General features: G+C 40.9%; 1 protein-coding gene across 1 annotated transcript in view; it reads right to left on the bottom strand.

Moving 5' to 3' along the window:
* Positions 1 to 14044: 14044 nt before the first annotated feature.
* tacr3a (tachykinin receptor 3a) overlaps positions 14045 to 18538 on the bottom strand; it is a gene marked incomplete at both ends in the record, with an annotated part of 38680 nt that continues 34186 nt past the window's right edge. The window contains 2 exons of the mRNA XM_079999479.1: positions 14045 to 14390; positions 17835 to 18031. Coding sequence (XP_079855605.1) covers positions 14045 to 14390; positions 17835 to 18031 — 543 coding nt within the window. The remainder of the gene's footprint in view (positions 14391 to 17834; positions 18032 to 18538) is intronic.

Below are 18538 nucleotides of genomic sequence, written 5' to 3'. Positions count from 1 at the left end.
ATCCCTGTGCAATAAAGCTGTAACACTGAACACTCACTGTACATACAAATTCTAAATATATTTGGGAGGCGAAACAGTTTTTAACATATTGTTACTGTCAATATAAACCTAAACACAGTGTATATGCTGTACATTGTACAGTATACATGCATATAATGTCATATCCACCTACCTCATGTACAAACCCTAATTCCAATGAAGTTGGGATGTTGTGTAAAATATAAATAGAAACAGAATACAATGATTTCAAATCCTTTTCAACCTATATTTAATTGAATATACTACAAAGACAAAATATTTAATGTTCAAACTGATAAACTTTATTTTTTTTTGCAAATATTCACTCATTTTGAATTTGATCCCTGCAAGACGTTCCAAAAAAGCTGGGACAGGGGCATGTTTAATGGCCTGGACTGGCCTGCAAATTTCCGACACATGGAAATTTAATCCACTGCTGCCTTTAAACAACTTTGCCTCCTTTGAATATCATGCCGTCTTGGTGACTGCTCCGGTGAAAGCCTATGTGGTCGTCATCTACCGTCCACCAGGACAACTAGGTGACTTCCTACATGAGCTTGACACCCTGCTGTCATCAATCCCTGAGCATGAGTGTCCCATGCTCGTCCTCGGAGACATGAACATTCGACCTAAGACAGATCCCGACTCCACCGACTCACAAGGCTGGCAAAGAGCTTGATCTCATTCTTGCTCGGAGCTGTACCACCGACAACCTATGGGTCACTCCTCTTCATCTCTCTGACCAATTCTTCATCCACTTCAATGTCCAGCTACCAAAACAACCCCCCACCTCCCCACCCATGGTTACTATCCGCAGCAATCTCCGCAACCTGTCTCCCACCCACTTCTCCTCTGTGCTCTCCTCTTCTCTTCCACCCCACGGCACTTTCTCCTCTCTGCAGGTTAATGATGCCACTGACTCCCTCTGCTCCACCTTGAGCTCATGTCTGGATAGCCTGTGTCCACTATCCACCAGACCTGCTCGTTCAACCCAGTCGCACCCTTGGCTGACTGACACCCTCCGGACAACGCGCACTGACCTCAGAGCAGCCGAGAGGAAATGGCACAAATCCAAAACAATTGAGGATCTTGCTAGCTACCAGACACTGCTGTCCTCCTTCTCTTCCAGCATCACTGCTGCCAAGAAGGCCTTCTTCAATGACAGGATCAACGGTGCCACAGACACACGTAAGTTATTCACCACCTTCAAGTCTCTGCTTTACCCTCCACCACCTCCCCCAGCTACTAACCTCACTGCTGACTGCCTTGCCTCCTTTTTTACTAACAAAGTGGCAGCCATCAGCAGCCAATTCACTAAACAACTTACTCACAACCTGTCTTCTCCAGCCCTAGGCTCATCGTTCCCTGGTTTCACCCCCCTCGCTGAAAGTGAGGTATCTAAACTACTAACATGTAGCCGTCCTACTACCTGTCCGCTAGATCCGATCCCATCTAACCTCCTTCAAGCCATATCACCGACTATCACCCCGGCAATCACACATGTGATTAACTCTTCCCTAACTTCCGGCACTTTCCCTTCCGCTTTCAAAGCGGCTCGGGTCGCACCACTGCTCAAAAAACCCTCACTCGATCCCAATCAAGTAGAAAACTATCGGCCGGTCTCTCTCCTCCCATTCCTTTTCAAAACCTTAGAGAGGGCGGTCTCTAGACAGGTTACAGAGTACCTGTCAAGAAACAACCTTCTTGATACACTTCAATCTGGCTTCAAAAGTGGTCACTCCACCGAAACAGCCCTGTTGTCTGTGACAGAGGCCTTAAAAACTGCTAGAGCTGCTGCCAAATCCTCGGTTCTCATTCTGCTAGACTTATCAGCTGCTTTTGACACTGTCAATCATTGCATACTCCTGTCCATACTCTCAAGCATGGGCATAACGGGCAGTGCACTTTCCTGGTTCGAATCTTACCTTACTGGGCGCTCGTTCAGTGTGACATGGCAAGGCCAGCTGTCTGTGCCTCACAACCTCACCACAGGGGTGCCCCAAGGCTCGGTGCTAGGCCCCCTCCTCTTTGCCATATACACCACCTCACTGGGCCCGATCATCCGCTCACATGGCTTTTCATATCACTGCTATGCGTATGATACTCAACTCTATCTGTCCTTCCCGCCCGACGACCCTACTGTCTCGACGCGGATCTCGGATTGTCTCGCTGACATATCCACATGGATGAAGGATTATCATCTTCAACTAAATCTGGCGAAAACGGAAATGCTGGTCTTCCCGGCCAAACAAGGTATTTATCACAACATTGATATTAAAATCGACTCTCTATCTCTTGTTCCTACCAAGGCTGCAAGGAATCTTGGTGTCATTATTGATGACCAACTGACATTCTCGGACCATGTTGCCGCCGTCTCCCGGTCCTGCCGCTTCGCACTACTCAACATCCGAAAAGTCAGGCCGTACCTGACCCAATATGCCACTCAACTGCTGGTACAAACCTTGGTGATGTCCCGCCTCGACTACTGCAACGCCCTCTTAACAGGCTTGCCGGCCTGTGCGGTGAAGCCACTTCAGATGATACAGAATGCGGCGGCGCGACTGGTGTTCAACCAGCCAAAGAGGGCACATGTCACTCCGCTGCTCATCGAGCTCCACTGGTTACCTGTAGCCGCCCGCATCAAGTTCAAGTCTCTTATGCTGGCCTACAGAGTAATTGCTGGGAATGCTCCCGCCTACTTAAATGCTCTTGTAAGAGCACATGTTGCCCCCCGGATGCTGCGCTCGTCAAATGAGCGTCGCCTGGCTCTGCCGGCCATACAGCCACGGCAATCCAGGCTATTCTCATTTGTAGTTCCACGTTGGTGGAACGAGCTGCCAAAAACGACCAGAGCGGGGACCTCCCTCTCTGTCTTTAAGAAGCACCTGAAGACCCAGCTCTTCAGTGAGTACCTCCTGTCCTAACCTACAATAGCACCACCTTGCAGTATTTATTGTTACACGAATGTTGTTGTTACACCAATCTCTGTCGCAATGTAGCTGAATGTTATTCTCCCTTGTAAGTCGCTTTGGATAAAAGCGTCTGCTAAATGACTAAATGTAAATGTAAATGTAATGTTTACCACTGTGTTACATCACCTTTCCTTTTAACAACACTTAATAAGCCTTTGGGAACTGCGGACACTAATTGTTGAAGCTTTGTAGGTGGAATTCTTTCCCATTCTTGCTTGATGTATGACTTCAGTTACTCAACAGTCCGGGGTCTCCGTTGTTGTATTTTGCGCTTCATAATGCGCCACACATTTTCAACGGGAGACAGATCTGGACTGCAGGCAGGCCAGTCGAGTACCCATACTCTTTTACTACGAAGCCACGCTGTTGTAACACATACAGAATGTGGCTTGGCATTGTCTTGCTGAAAAAGACGTTGCTTGGATGGCAGAATATTTTTCTCCAAAACCTGTATGTACCTTTCAGCATTAATGGTGCCTTCACAGATGTGCAAGTTACCCATGCCATGGGCACTAACACACCCCCATACCATCACAGATGCTGGCTTTTAAACTTTGTGCTGATAACAATCTGGATGGTCCTTTTCCTCTTTGGCCCGGAGAACACGACATCCATGATTTCTAAAAACAATTTGAAATGTGGGCTCGTCAGACCATAGCACACTTTTCCACTTTGGGGTCCACTTGGGGTCTTCTGTGGCTGCAGGGCAGGGTGCTCTGAGCTTTCCTGCGGCATGTCTGTACGGCTGCGGGACTCAGGGGCATTTTCGGCTGCTTGGAGGCGCTACAATATAATATCAACCCTATACACCAAAACCAATTCCTAACACTCACCAGTGGACACTTCACACACACACACACACACCACCAGCACCTGCTTTGAACACACCCCAACACCCTCCTGGTTGCATCCCTCTCCTTTTCTTCCTCATTTACTGCCGTAACTATGACAGGAAGAGGCCACGTGCCCAATTGCTGATCCAGTTTTCCTGGACTTCATTAACTCTGTTTTTTTGATACTTTTTGTCGTCGGATGTTTATGTTTTTCCATGTAATTTGTTTATAGACATGGTGTGTCAGTTTCGCTTACCACATGCCACCCAAGCGGCGTGTTGAGGGACCACCGGCAGAGAGACACAGAAGACTGGGGGTTGTACGAAACAGTTTATCATAGAGAATTTGCCAGTTGGAATTAGCCATGAGCAGATAGACATATGTCATGACAGGGCTCCTATACTGAGTGTGTGTGGGGATGGGGGTTTTAACCTGTTGCTCATTAGACAAACCAATGAGCAACAGGTATGCAGCCACTCTGACCCTATCACCTAGATCCAGGTCAGTTGCGTTGCAAACAAATGTCTGAAAAATAATTAGAAAGTTGGGGCTATAAGAGGAGGGGCTATAAGATGAGACAGAAGCCTGTCTCATCGCTCATACCTTGGTATCAGACCAGAGTGCACCATTGTTGTACCTGTTGTAATAATACTACGGAAGTACTGTACGAACTTTACTGACTTTGTTTGTTCTTTCCTCAGTCCTATAGGCAGTAAATCACCGGCCGTCAACATACATACAGGCGGACTCATCACAGGCACACACACACACACCACCTGTAACCAAAAGCTGTGCCCTTGTCATGCCACAGGTCGTCCACAGCACAGAGTTGTTGCAGCAGTTCTTGATGATTAAAGAATTAATTAAGCGTTGCATTGCAGGTTGAGAAGTTGAACTCCATTTGCAGACTAACTTTGTCCGAGATGCAATGACATACAAATACTCTGTGTTGTATGGCCAGCATGCTGACAGCACAGGTAAAAAAAAAATAATAATAATAAATAGTAAATAAATAAAAATAAAAACATAAATGATTAAAGTAAGTCTGTTAGCTTGACTGGCATCATATATTGTGATAAAGCAGCATTTTGTATCACCCCTGCTTCCTTTACATTTTATTATTAATTTTCTTTTATTATTGATTATGTATTGTTGCTTATTTTTCACCTAACACAAAGTTGTAAACAAATCTTCAAAATTTTACAGTGTCACATTTGCACATACACACCTGTACACTGCACATGAAAGGACTTACAGTATTAAGCAAACCAAAATAACAAAACCAACCAAGTCTCACCCGTTTTCGAGCTCACAGTCACGAAAAATGAATCTATTGAATCTCTGAGCACGATTGTCCGACTTCTTTCGAACCCCGGGACAGGATTTAATAGATTCATTTTCGTGACTGTGAGCAAGAAAAAGTGTGGGACTGGGTTGAACAAAACACATGTATATTGACAATAATGAATAATTAAGTGCTGCTCAATTAACAAATGCTACTTTTTCTGAAACCAGAGAATATAACACAGGAACCTTCAATAACAATGCATGGAAACATTTTACAGCAGCACTGTAAGAAAAAAAATCTGTAGAAAAACGGACAATGTCATGGCAGAAAATGACCAGTACCTAAAGTAGTATCTAAAATATTAGTCATAGTAAAACGTAAATCATTTTGAGTTAACACAATACCTGTCTGCCAAAATGAGTACCTACCTACTAAAACAATCTAGATTTCCTAGTGAGTTATTTGTGTATGCCCAGAGATATAATTCTTTGAACAAAAGATTAATGCAAATATTTATATAAGCAGAAAATAGATTTGATTACATCTCCAGCCCACTGAGATAGTTTTTCCATGAAAATAGATATTGCACATTAAAGTAACAACCCTGCTGCACCATTAGCTCTTGACACTGCCTGACATTTTGCAGCAATGCATTTCACGTTGTCGGTGAATTGAGATTCATATTCGGTCTCTGTGAATGTCTGTGCCTGGTTGCAAATCGCGACACATTTTGCATACTTCTAGGTCATTTCCAAGATTTGTGTACTAGAAACAAATCACTTGCAAGTCTTGCGTCACTTATATAGAGTTGAACAGAACGGATGAGGGAGTAGCTGTTGTACCACCAAACATAATCCCCTTTATCACTTGCACTGAAAGCCGTGAATCTACTGGCAATGTTCTGTATTGGCGTAATGTGGGAACCGGAGCCGGTCACAATGTTCAGTAAATGTCATTTGGTAAATTTCCCTAATCTCGACCTAGTATTCTTTTTCTGTCAATGGAAGTACGTGGGAATGGAAGCAGGAACATTGCTGGAAAGTAGGGGTGAAACCGAATCCAAATAAAGCCCAAATAGTGTTTTTTATGTATATTTATTTTGTACAAATACTTTGAAAGTTATTTGTTTTAACTCCTAACCTAACTCATCACGTACTGCATCCAAAACAGTCATCTAATGTGGGAACAGACTCCATATGGAACGTTTCCATAAAGGAGGCCAATCTCTGAATGACTGCCTACTGCCTTGGCCCTATATCTTTTATCCAGCTATGTTATGGGCTTTGGTTGTTTTGTGGAAGCAACAGTTGTTAGGAAATGATGTGACAGGTCTGTGGTGTTTTCCACACCACCCCAGCTCGCTGACAGCAGCTCGGACACAGCCCAGCAGCCTCCGCACAGCTCTGCTTGTCAAACAACAGCCTTCTGTAGCGATGCGGATCTGCTTTACCGTCAAGAGAAATGCCACTGCCGTTTGCAGGGCAATTACTATGGTGTAAGCCCGGAGTGGGGGAAAAAAGAGGGAGAGTTCTGACGTCTTAGCCCTTTGGGGTGCATTGCTTTCCGATGTTTTTATTATTTATTTCTCGTCTTTGCTTTGTTGCGAACATAAACCACAAACGCTAGTGGATACTATGGCAAGTCAGTAACTAATAAAAAGACACAAGTAAGGCATAATGTGCAGCCAGCCGGTCATTATTGAATAACAGAAAATATATACTTTATTATGCATTTATTAGTAGTTAGCGCTTTAACTACTAACTATGCTTTTTGTCAATATAATACTTTTTTTTAGGTAGTCCATATCGTATCTGGCAATAGGCTACAGAACAAAATGTGCCTTTTTGGCTCCGATTTATTTTCGGGAATGTTTATTAATATTGTTCCTGTCAAATAAATGAACAAAATGAGTCATACATAAATGTAAATATTATGTGATGACTGTGTAATAGTCATTTAAAATTATTCTACAGTAGACTACATATTTATCACTGAAAATGCCATAACAATAATGTAAAAAAATACAATAAATACACATCAGCATTTGAGTGACAATGCTCTGCATACACGAGGAAGGCATTTGGTCATAGCAGAGCAAAGATATATATTTTTTTATTAAAGGCAGCAATTTTAGCAACTATTAATCAAAGAAATGAGCCTATGCGTTTGGGCCACAAAATATGACTTTCAGCACAAATGATGTGATCTGATCAATGAACGAATGCAAACAAAAGCTGGCTTAGGAAAACAAAATCACTTTGAAAAAAATATACAAATATAGGTATTTTAGCCGCTACTAAGCAGAAAAAATGAGGATGAATTGTGTTTGCCTAACTGCTCAAAATATATTCATAAAATAATGTTGATCTTTATGAACATCAAAATGTAGTTTCTATACGTTTCATAATGTGAATAATTGAATCTCATTGAATTGAAACACTCTGTGGATGTTTCATAACTTTCCACACGAGCGTCACGTCCGAAGATCCTGTTCTTTTTTCGGATGATTCTTCCTTATTTGTTAATTGAACAGCCAAATTCACGCTTCAAAACTGAAGCAACTATACAAACATTATTCAAAAAAGCATGGCCACCCTAAAGCTCCCTGCCAGTGACTTTACCCCCCTCTCCACACTGTGCCAGGCTTTCAATGCTGTATTTAACATGTACCGTTCAAAATGTTTATAATAGTGTCATCAATCAAGCTGCAGGAGATGCCCGGAAAATCCAGAGGAGATTTTTTTTTTTAACACCCATTGTTCAACATAAATATAATAAATCTATTCCAACTAGTTGCTGGTGAAACTGTGAACATAAATTTGATGTGGATGGTGTGCATAGCCCTCTACAGTTCAGAGGGTGTTCTGGGGTTGTTAAGATAATGGAATGCATATACAAGTTTCAACATTTCAAAAGTTAACCTGTAACCTGTAAACCATTCCTGGTCCTCGAAACGCCCCCTGTACCCCCATCCAGGGAGGCATCTAGATACACATATGTATATGGAGAATACTTCAAATCTTTGCTCTAAAGTGAGTGACAAAGAAATGGCTTAGCCCACAACACAAGAAATGAATCTATGGAAAGAAACTTGTATGTATACATACCTTGTATGTTTATAGATACCAAATGGAACTTAAAACACAAGGAAGTCCCTCCCTCTTTGAGGTGAGATGGGAGCGAGTCCAACAAACGGGTCATTTTTCGTAATAATAAACCATAAAATTATATCACTTATATCAATTATCACTACAGCTACATGCCAGGACATTATAAACAGTTTGCAGCCCTGCATTATTTTGCTCGATTAGAACGTATAATTCATGCATTGCTAACGGTGTATGAGGTTGGGAGTTTTATTGGGACGGTTCTTTCAATTGTTTTATTGCAGGAATCACCCTCAACCTTCATCAGGCCTTCGACTCTGGATTCTGGGAAGGCCTGTTCCACTTCCCAGCCTCGTGAATGGCAGGATGTAGCTGTACAGTAATCCTTTGTCTCCTTCAAGGTGTAGACAGTCCAGCTCTTGGATTTTTTTTTTTTTTATTGGAGGAACATCTGTCTCTTGGAGAGGAAATGCAGTTTGTATTATGGTCTTTTCACAACTGTTTAGGGAACAACTGTATGATTTACTTTTAGTAGTGCTCAACCGTTATACTAAATATTGTTATACAAAAATGTTATGTCTTTAAAAATGATGTCTTGAAGTAAACATGCATGCTCAGACATTTTTTCCCGTGCTTCGAAATGGCTGATTTGGCTTATGATCAAAAACTAGCAAGTCAACAACTCTACTATCACAGCCAAACCAGGGTTTCCGCTAGAATATATTTTTTTCCCGGTCCAGTGTCCAGAAAGAACTTATTTTACCGGACAAATTTTAACCTTATCGGTCACGTTTCGATAACAGTCTACGTTACAGATGCAAATATAATGTCCACCTAGGTGACAGTGCCCTTTGCAAGGACCTCAGCGCTTCCTGGTGCCGTGGACTGAGCACTCTCACCCCGCAGGGAGCAACAGGGGCCCCTGCTACCGGCGCAACTATCCACCAGCAGGCAGCAGCAGGGGCGTGGTTATACCAAAACCTACCATTTCGTGTCCCTCAAACAAAACTTGAATCGAAGAAACAATAAAAACAAATTAAATACTTTATAATTTAGTTTCCATTTTATATCTCGTAGCATAAAAACCCATTAATAGTTTTTTTTATTTTGTTTTTAAAGAGTTTTAAACACTTTATTTGTGCGAACCATCTTGCAAAAAATGACCTGTCCCTCCGTATGCTTTTTATAGTTTCACTAGCTATTGAGACCAAAAAAGTCAAACTGTCATATAAAAATTTAAATGCATATGAACCCTCAGCAACAACCACAACAACATCAACCATCAGGTGGAGTGAGTTTATTAACAGCTTGTGGAGCAGGACAACAGCAATAACACACAAATAGAAAGTACAAAACAACGAACACAACAAACACAAAAAAACTATTGCTACTGTACATTTTTTTTATTTTCTTTCATCGTTACAAAATTAAAAAATAAAACATGTATAAATAACAATAAATATGAAGCATTAATGTCTAGCTAAAAGCCAAAAATGTGTTTCCCAGATCCTCTAGAGATATACACTGTAGTCTTTCCTTTTTCGTCCTTATTTTGGCAAAGTCCCTTGTAAACACTCACAATAGCAAGAAATGCACAGCTCCATTAAGCTTCAGACATGAATGTGATCGTGAAGTCAGTCGTTTCGAGGTCAGATATTTTATCTATATAATAATCTCAACCTTACCAGAATGCCAAGCGTCAACACACTCTCGTCAAAAAGCCTCTCCACTTACATTTAAACACAGAAACACAGAAAATATTGTTAACTCCACAATAATACCCAATCGGTTATGATATGACGTCTATTTTGTTTTCCATGATTATAGCATATAGACACCAAAATGCACAAACTGGTTTATTTTACATTCTCAATTAAATGTATACGTATATAAAACATATTCTAGCACACTTTATCAGTACCATAGTGAACATTGGTAATATTATTTTTCTTTTTTTGACTTTTGCCGTTAAGAGATAAGAGAACTAAGAGTCACGTAAGTCATAACTCACAAAAAAAAGAAGGTGGCACACCGCTTGCATTGCTGCCTCACAGCAAAATGGTCGATGGTTCAATTCCTGCCTGGGGCGCTGTTGCCACTGGGTTGAGGTGGGTTTTCTCCCAATCCGGGGCCTTTCTGTGTGGAGTTTGCATGTGCTCACATGGGTTGCCAGGATTAAAAAAGGTCCCAAATTCCAAACATGCAAAACACTTAGCTGTCCTGTCCATGATCACAACATGGCTCCACCAACTGGAATTGGCCCCCAAGCGCCATTGTAGTGAAGGCGGCTGCCCCTTGAAGGAAGGACAGCAACCAGCAACCAGCAACCTGTGTGTAGTGCATTCGCACCTGTGAAACGACTAAAATTCTTCATCATTGGTGAGTGGGCATAATTTTCTTGGTCGCTTTCATGCAAACAAATGACTCAGATATGAAATGATATCTGCATTTAAATAAGTATAAATGAATACCCCAAAAAACAATGCTTAGACCATATTTAGCATTCTTATTACTCGACTTATCTTGGCCTCTATTCTGTGCTGATACAATAAAGCTGTTATTTGTTGTTTATATACCAGATGCAGAAGTACTGATCATTACCTGCTACAGATGTGTACACCCTAGGTAGTAGTGATGAGCTGTTTGGCTTTTTTTACTAGAATCGGTCACTTGATAAAAAAGAGTCGTTAAATTTTTTCTCAACTCTTGCTGTTCGTTTGACTCAATTTGGGTAATGCACGGTGATTGGGGGAAGGACTTCCTGTGAACGATGAACAAGAGTCAGAAGAGTCGATTCTGATCCGAATTGTGAATGGAATGGAAATCAAAACAAAACAAAATGAACAAAATGAACAAACTGAAAGAAAATAACCAACAAAATGTACAAACGAACAAAGCGAACAAACAAAATGAACGAACAAACAAAATAAATGAACAAAACGAACGAACAAAAGAACGAGCAAAACGAACAAACAAAACAAACAAACAAAAACAAACAAACAAAACGAACAAACAAAAGAATGAGCAAAACGAACAAACAAAACAAACAAACAAAAACAAACAAACAAAATGAACAGACAAAACAAACAAACAAAAACAAACAAACAAAACGAACAAACCAAAACAAACAAACAAAATGAACCAACAAAATGAATCAAAGAAATTAAAGGATAAAAAACAATAACTCGTTTGATGGAGTGACTCCCAACTGATTTGTTCACTACCAGCCAATATGGTACATGCCTGGGCATCGCTCAACACTTCAATGTTGATCATCAGGGGTTTTGGATGGGATGCAGAATGCTGCCAAGGAGCAAACAGTGGCTGTAGGCCACCGGTAATGGCCTACAGCCCAAATCTGCCATCCGTTACAACAGGGGTTTTCAACGCATTTAAATGGAAAATAGACGGTAATACAAATGCCATAATGGACACCATCTTTAAGCATACCATGGCGAACGGTCTGAACCGTGTTATTTCCTTGTTAGGTCAAATTGAGAACGTGACAGCACAAGCTTTACTGGCAGCCGTTAGCCAGCTGACTTATCGATCTGTTTATTGATGTTCTCCAAATGCACACCGGCTTCAGCCTGCGGCTCTTGGCTAGTTGAGAGAGAAACAAACCCCATTCTATGCTTACATAAGCAAAATACCACAGTCAATTCCAATACATCTGGAGCCAAACTCGCAGGCAGATTTGCCGCCGAACAGCATTTCAATCAGCAGCTTTTTTCCATCGGAAATCTCTGAGTGGTTGAAGCCACTCGTTTATCCATCCCCCGGATGAGAGTTAATACTAAAAAATTCTGTCCATACTACGCATGAGTAACAGTTCATACTCAGAGTTTGAAGTGAAAACTGTTTAGCATATATATATATATATATATATATATATATATATATATATATATATATATATATACATATTAGACGTGTCACGATTCCGTTTCGAAATCGAAAATCGATCGTAATGAACGTTCAATTTCATACTTCTAAATCACAAGCAGGTTGGCGATTCTCCCAGTATTGTTGTGGGTATTATTGTCCTACATGGTCACCATATTGGGACTTCCGGTAAACAAATGCAGTGTACCCTGGGTGGGTGTAGACTGTGGCTTGCTGGCTCCCACTTTCATGAAATTTCATTCAATGTTTGGAGAGCTGTGGGCAGCTCCGCAGAGGTGTCCGCTGCGCCGCATCCCTCAATGCACACTGTACCCACCCACCTGGGACTAGGGCTTCGGGAACAAAATTTGAATAGAATTTAAATATTTAAAAATAATAACAATCATAGTTCGATATAAGTTCATCCAGTTTGTCGCACCGTGAACACACATTAGAGAGTAATATTTCCGGTAACTGTGCCAAGTCCGCGCCAGTGGAGAGGCACGAGTGCACCGGCGCATCTCCCTCTTCTCTGGCGTTTCACTGTGTACAAGGGAGAGTGGCCTTTGACCAGAATGTCCAGTAAGTCCACTGATGTGGCGATGAAAGTGGGAAATAAACCCGACCATCATCGGGCGAAGGATCCAGACCTCCTGTTTGCAGACCGTGCCGGGCGGTGATAACGTGGGCGGGATTTTTTCAGGAGCGATCTGCAATCTACTCCACAACAGAGTAGCAGCAGGAAACTGAGTAAATTAAATACTCAATTAAATGTTTTTTTTTTTTCTTTGTTTGGAGAATAGATCGCTCTGATCGGAGCTACAGGTAGTAATTTGCTTTTTATTACCAGTGGCAAAAAAAACTGTCTTTTTCTGTGCTTATTTTGGGGAGTAACTTAAAAGTAGTATAATAAGTAACTTATTGTTCATTAATCTAAAGTCTGGTTTGGCTAAAGCTCTTAACTGTTTTGGTGTGTTTAAATATTGTCATATTTTTGTTTTTATTTATAATTGTTATTTTGCAAATAAAAGTTACTTATTGAGAGACAAGTGCTTTTCTTTTCAAATCAAGACTCGGTACTCTAACAATGGCATAGCCCTCAGTGCTGAAAAAAATGTTAAAATCGAAAATGCAATCGAATCGTGACCTTAAAATCAAATGTCAAATCGAATCGTGGATTTGGAGAATCGTGACACCCCTAATACATACAAGTGCAATCATCAAGTATTTGAAGAGTTTTTTATACATTGAATACTCATATAATTGGAAAATCTGACCTGTACTTACTTATAAATGTAGTTATTTCAATATCTGTGCGTAGTTGGTGACCTTAAGACCTCATCAAATAATATTTATTTAGTTGAAAAATGAAAAAATTATAATAAAATCCAGCTCTATCAGGTAGAAGATAAGGGAGGGCCCATGCTGCAGTTCGAAAAGACGGGACATTCCTTTCACACTTTAATGGCACTTTAAATGCTAATCTAATTTCGAGGTGAGTGGCGGGCTTGGAAAGGGCCTCATTTTTCCTTTCTCCTTTTATATTGTTCATTCACGCAGACAGTCACCCTGAGGCGACAGAGTGGATCAAGGAGGAAATATGAATGTATTTTGTGAAAACAAACAAACAAAAGAACAACAAATAAACAAATGAGCAAACAAATCCTTCTTCCAGTTATTCCAGCAGTTATTCGTACCCAGAAAATAATGAAATTAATGTTGTAAGCATGTTGTTAATGCTGCTGCCAATGAGCGTATCAAAGCAATAATATCCATGTTTTTGGCTTTGTTCATTTTCTAAATTGTACAATTCATTCTCTTCAGACTCTTTTGACATCGAAAGTGTTTGAAAAATACTCTATACACTCTTTACATGTATTTTTTATGATCCATTTTATTCTGATTTCCTTCTTTTCTTTCCAAGTAGATGAATACCTTTTTTTAAGAGAACTCCTCGGGTGGAGCGTTGGACACGTATTTGCTTTGCGCTTTGCTGTCATCGCCGTTGCAGCTGCGGCCGATCTCCGAGTGGCGGGAGGTGGTGTAGTTCTTCTTCCGGGTGGATAAGGAGTGTTTCCTGGTTCCTCCTCCCCTGCCACAGCCACCGCTTCCATCCGCCTCGGTGGGGTCATAGACCACCACCATGCTGGTCTCCGTGCGGGACAGCGTGTACATGCTGCTCTGGCGAGCCGGGTGGAGGCGGGTGGTGCGGAGCTCCAGCTCGTCGTAGCTTGACACCTTGATAAACGGACACCAGCGCAACGCCCGCTTGAAGCCGGCTCGGAACCTGGGATGGATGGATACGTTGGTTGGTTGGTTGGTTGGTTGGTTGGTAGGTAGGTAGGTAGGTATGTAGGTAGATAGATAGATAGATAGATAGACAGACAGACAGACAGACAGACAGACAGACAGACAGACAGACAGACAGATAGATAGATAGATAGATAGATAGATAGATAGATAGATAGATAGATAGATAGATAGATAGATAGATAGATAAAAATAGACAATAATAAAGTGGTAAGAATAAAAATAGAAAAAAGAAAACAACAATAAACCTCAAAATTGAGTAGAAGATGAAAAACATGAAAATATACAATACACCCAAGTAAACAATAAAACATAAACCTAACAATAAACCAGAAAAAAACCTAAGAAATAAACAATACAAAATTTGACTAAATTCACATTCTGGCAGTCGTGAAATTTTGCATAAACACCTAAAGAATAAAAAGAAAAGACAATTGAAGCTTCTTATTTAATAATGATAAGTATCTGATTTAATAACCCATGCCGTGTGTCCTAGAGAGGGGCATTAAATGAGGTTGATTGTAGCGTCTGCAGAGTCTTGACGTATTTCACCTTTATGGGACCCTCCATTTTTTAAGCAATCCTGACACGTTTTTAAATGCTTTTGCTGTTTGAGGGACAGGATGTGAATTGGGCTGGATGGTGTTCAGAATAACAGCTTTGTGGCCTGGACCAAACAGTCCTGGATATAAAAGCCTTAAATCCATGCACAGATACAGTACTGCATTCTTGAAAAGTAAATAATTGTTATTTACATTTTGGTCTCACTGTGACTGAAATGGGTAAAATATATATTTGTAGTGTATCAAATGTGTTCAAATTATACTAGGAATAATATTTCAGGGAAATATTTGTTCATATACTTTCAGACAACAATATATGGTCATTTCCCTGACTTTTTAAATATAGTATACAGTGGTACCTTGACTTACGACTGTAATTCGTTCTATAAGAACAGTCGTATGTTAAAACAGTCGTATGTTGAAGCAATTTTTCCCATATAAATTAATGGCAACTCATCGAATTCGTTCCGTGCACCTAAACATAATAAATTTACACTAGATTTTAACCTTTTTCACATGAAACCATACTGGAAGTTATAAACAATAAGTAAGCATTATGAAAAATAATAAATAACAGTGTACAGTAATTTAAATAGGCACCTTACCTTTTTTTGTGACAACCAATGGTGTACTGGAGACGAAGAGTGTGGAGGAGGAGATGAGGGGTTACTGCATGGAGGAGGAGGTTGAAGCCCCCTCATTAACAATTTGCGATTTTTCACTTTTAGATTTCTTATTTTCTTCCATCACATCTTCATTTGGCCTTTTTACACTACTTTGAACCTCACTTTTTTTTAGGTAGCGTTTAATCGACACTTGCTTTTGCCTACGCTTTTGAATGGCTTTAAAATATTCAGCAACATTATCATTCCACAAATTAAGTTGACGATTTACCACTTCTTTATTTGGTTGATGTTTTCTAGCAAACTCCTGAAATTTCTCCCAATACTGAAAGAACGACCGTAAATCAATTTGATATCACTTCCTCTACCTCCTCCTCCGAAGAAACCTCTTTCTCAAACTGCCTCACTTGTTCTCCTTGCAGCTGTTGGAGTTCCTCCGTCGTTAGTTCGTCGTTGTGCTCTTCTATGTCTTCTATGTCGTCTTTATCAATTTCAAGGCCCAGCAAGGCCCTTGCTTATAGAGACAATGCTCTCCATAACCTCTGATTCCTGCTGTGCTGGCTCTAATCCCTCAAAGTCACGTTCAGGAACGATTCCAAGCCAGAGTTTCCTCCATGCAGCCCTTAGGGTTCTCTTTGAAACCCTTTGCCAAGCCTTGCCAATCAAAGTTCCGCCGACAAAGATGCTGTAGTGGTCCCTCTAAAAATCCCTAAGTCTTAGGTTGGTGCTTTCCGTGATGTCAAAACATCTTTCAAGGAGGGCTTTTGTAAAATGTTTTTTTAAGTTGGAAATAACTTGCTGGTCCATAGGCTGCAGTAATGCTGCGGTGTTGGGAGGAAGCAACTTCATTTTCATGACGCTAAATTCCTCACACAACTCAAGTTCAAGCTCTGGAGGATGACAGGATGCATTATCCATGAAAATTGCGGCATTAGGAGGCAGATTATTTTCCAGAAGGTACGCTTTGATTGCTGGACAAACAACCTCATTGATCCACTTCCCTAAAAATATTGCGAGTACTTTTTGAATGCGCGCTGATTTTCGGAATGATAAACCAACAAAGGCTTAATCTTCAGGGCACCACTCACATTCGCACAAACACAAAGTGTGAGTCTTTCATGGGCTTATGGCCGGACATCATTGACTCTTCGGCAGTGATGTAAATCCTATTTGGAAGCTTTTTCCAGAATAATCCAGTTTCCTCGCAGTTGAATACCTGCTGAGGGATCAAGCGATTTTCGTTGATGAATTCCTCGAATTGCTTAAGGTATTCTTCTGCTGCCGCCTTATCTGAACTGGCTGCCCCTCCGTGAGCAACAACACTGTGAATTCCTGTCCTCTTTTTAAACTCATCAAATCAGCCGCGACTAGCTTTCATTGTACAGTCGCCTTGCCTTTTCACAAAGAATTTCTTCGGTGACCGGATCTCCTACCAACTGCTTTTCATTCACCCAAGTAAGCAGCAACTTCTCAACTTCATCCAGTAGTTTTGGCCGCAACTTTGTCAGCATACTAATGCCCTTTGCAACATCAGCCTTCTTGATCTCTCCCTTCTTCTTAAGGATGGTTGCGGTCATATTTACGAGCAAGTTGAGTCACGCGCACACCACGCTCATATTTTTCTATGATTTCCTTCTTAGTTTCAATGGGAATCATTGCCTTTTTCTTTTTCCCATCATCCTTCTTCTTAGGACTCATCACGAAGGGTGAAAAAAAACAAAATACACAGCACAAACACAGTTAATATGAAAAAAATATGGATAAGCCACAAACTACGTGCACACATGATTTAGGTTGCCCGCTGACTGAGAACGAACATGGCCGCCAACACAGCAACTGCAAATTTCCACGGTCGTATCTTGGAGAAGTCAGTCGCAAGTCGACACATATTTTCACGACTATCGCTCCTCGTATCTTGGAGTAGTCGTTATATAGATGCAGTCGTAAGTCGAGGTACCACTGTATATGTAAACTTGCACAATTGTTTTATTAGAATGTGAATTGATACAGATTTAAATCACATTACGTTTAATTTTTGACATTTAAATGTAAAAAAATAATAAATTAAATGACACCGAAGCAAAGCAGTTTGGAGTTCAAGAGTATCTAGAATCTACACTACTTGAGGGATAAAAACCACACGTTGTAAGGTAAGGAACGTGTGATTAACTACCTTTAAATGTTTTCTCCCCTAAAAATAGATCTATCTAATACATATTGATTGGTGTGTACCACCTGCTGTTGAGGCAGCAGTAGATGATGGGGTTGTACATGGTGGAGCTCATGGCGAGCCACATCACCGACAGGTACACCTGCTGGATGTACTTCCACCTGCTCAGGTGCTTGCTGAGGCCCGTGACGATGAAGTAGACGTGGTACGGCAGCCAGCAGAACGCAAAGGTCACCACCACGATGATCATCATCTTCACCACCTGAAGGAGGAACGGAGAAGGAGAAGATGGTAAAGGTAAAGGTTTGTCAGCAAGGGTTGAAAAGGAAAAGCCTATGATGCTCCATCCAGAGAGAAGCTAAAGAGGAACAACAATCTGTCATCTCCTTGAACCTCAGTCTGGACTGCAATATATTGGAATAAATTGATTCCAGGCTTAAATATATGGATTGTATGTACATATACCAACAGCAAAGCTAGATGTGAAGTGTCATGCAACAAATATCACAAATTAATCAATATGCAAAATGGAAATGTTTCGATTTTGTGACAGGTCTGGTGCTGGACATGATGATGGAATACAGTACTGTCATGTGAGGACAGTTTTGTGAGGACTGTGTCATGAGGACAGTTTCATGCAGACTGTCTCATCAGGAATGTGTCATGAGGATGGTCTTGTGAGCACTGTCTCATGAGGACTGTCTTGTGAGGACTGTCTCTTGAGGACTGTCTCATAAAGACGGTGTCCCTAGGGTGGTCTACTGAGGAC

The sequence above is a fragment of the Zeus faber genome (assembly GCF_960531495.2).
Source record: "Zeus faber genome assembly, chromosome: 4".
In the NCBI taxonomy this organism is placed as follows: domain Eukaryota; kingdom Metazoa; phylum Chordata; class Actinopteri; order Zeiformes; family Zeidae; genus Zeus; species Zeus faber.
The sequence above is the reverse complement of the archived record's forward strand: the minus strand, read 5'-3'. Positions and strand labels throughout refer to the sequence as shown.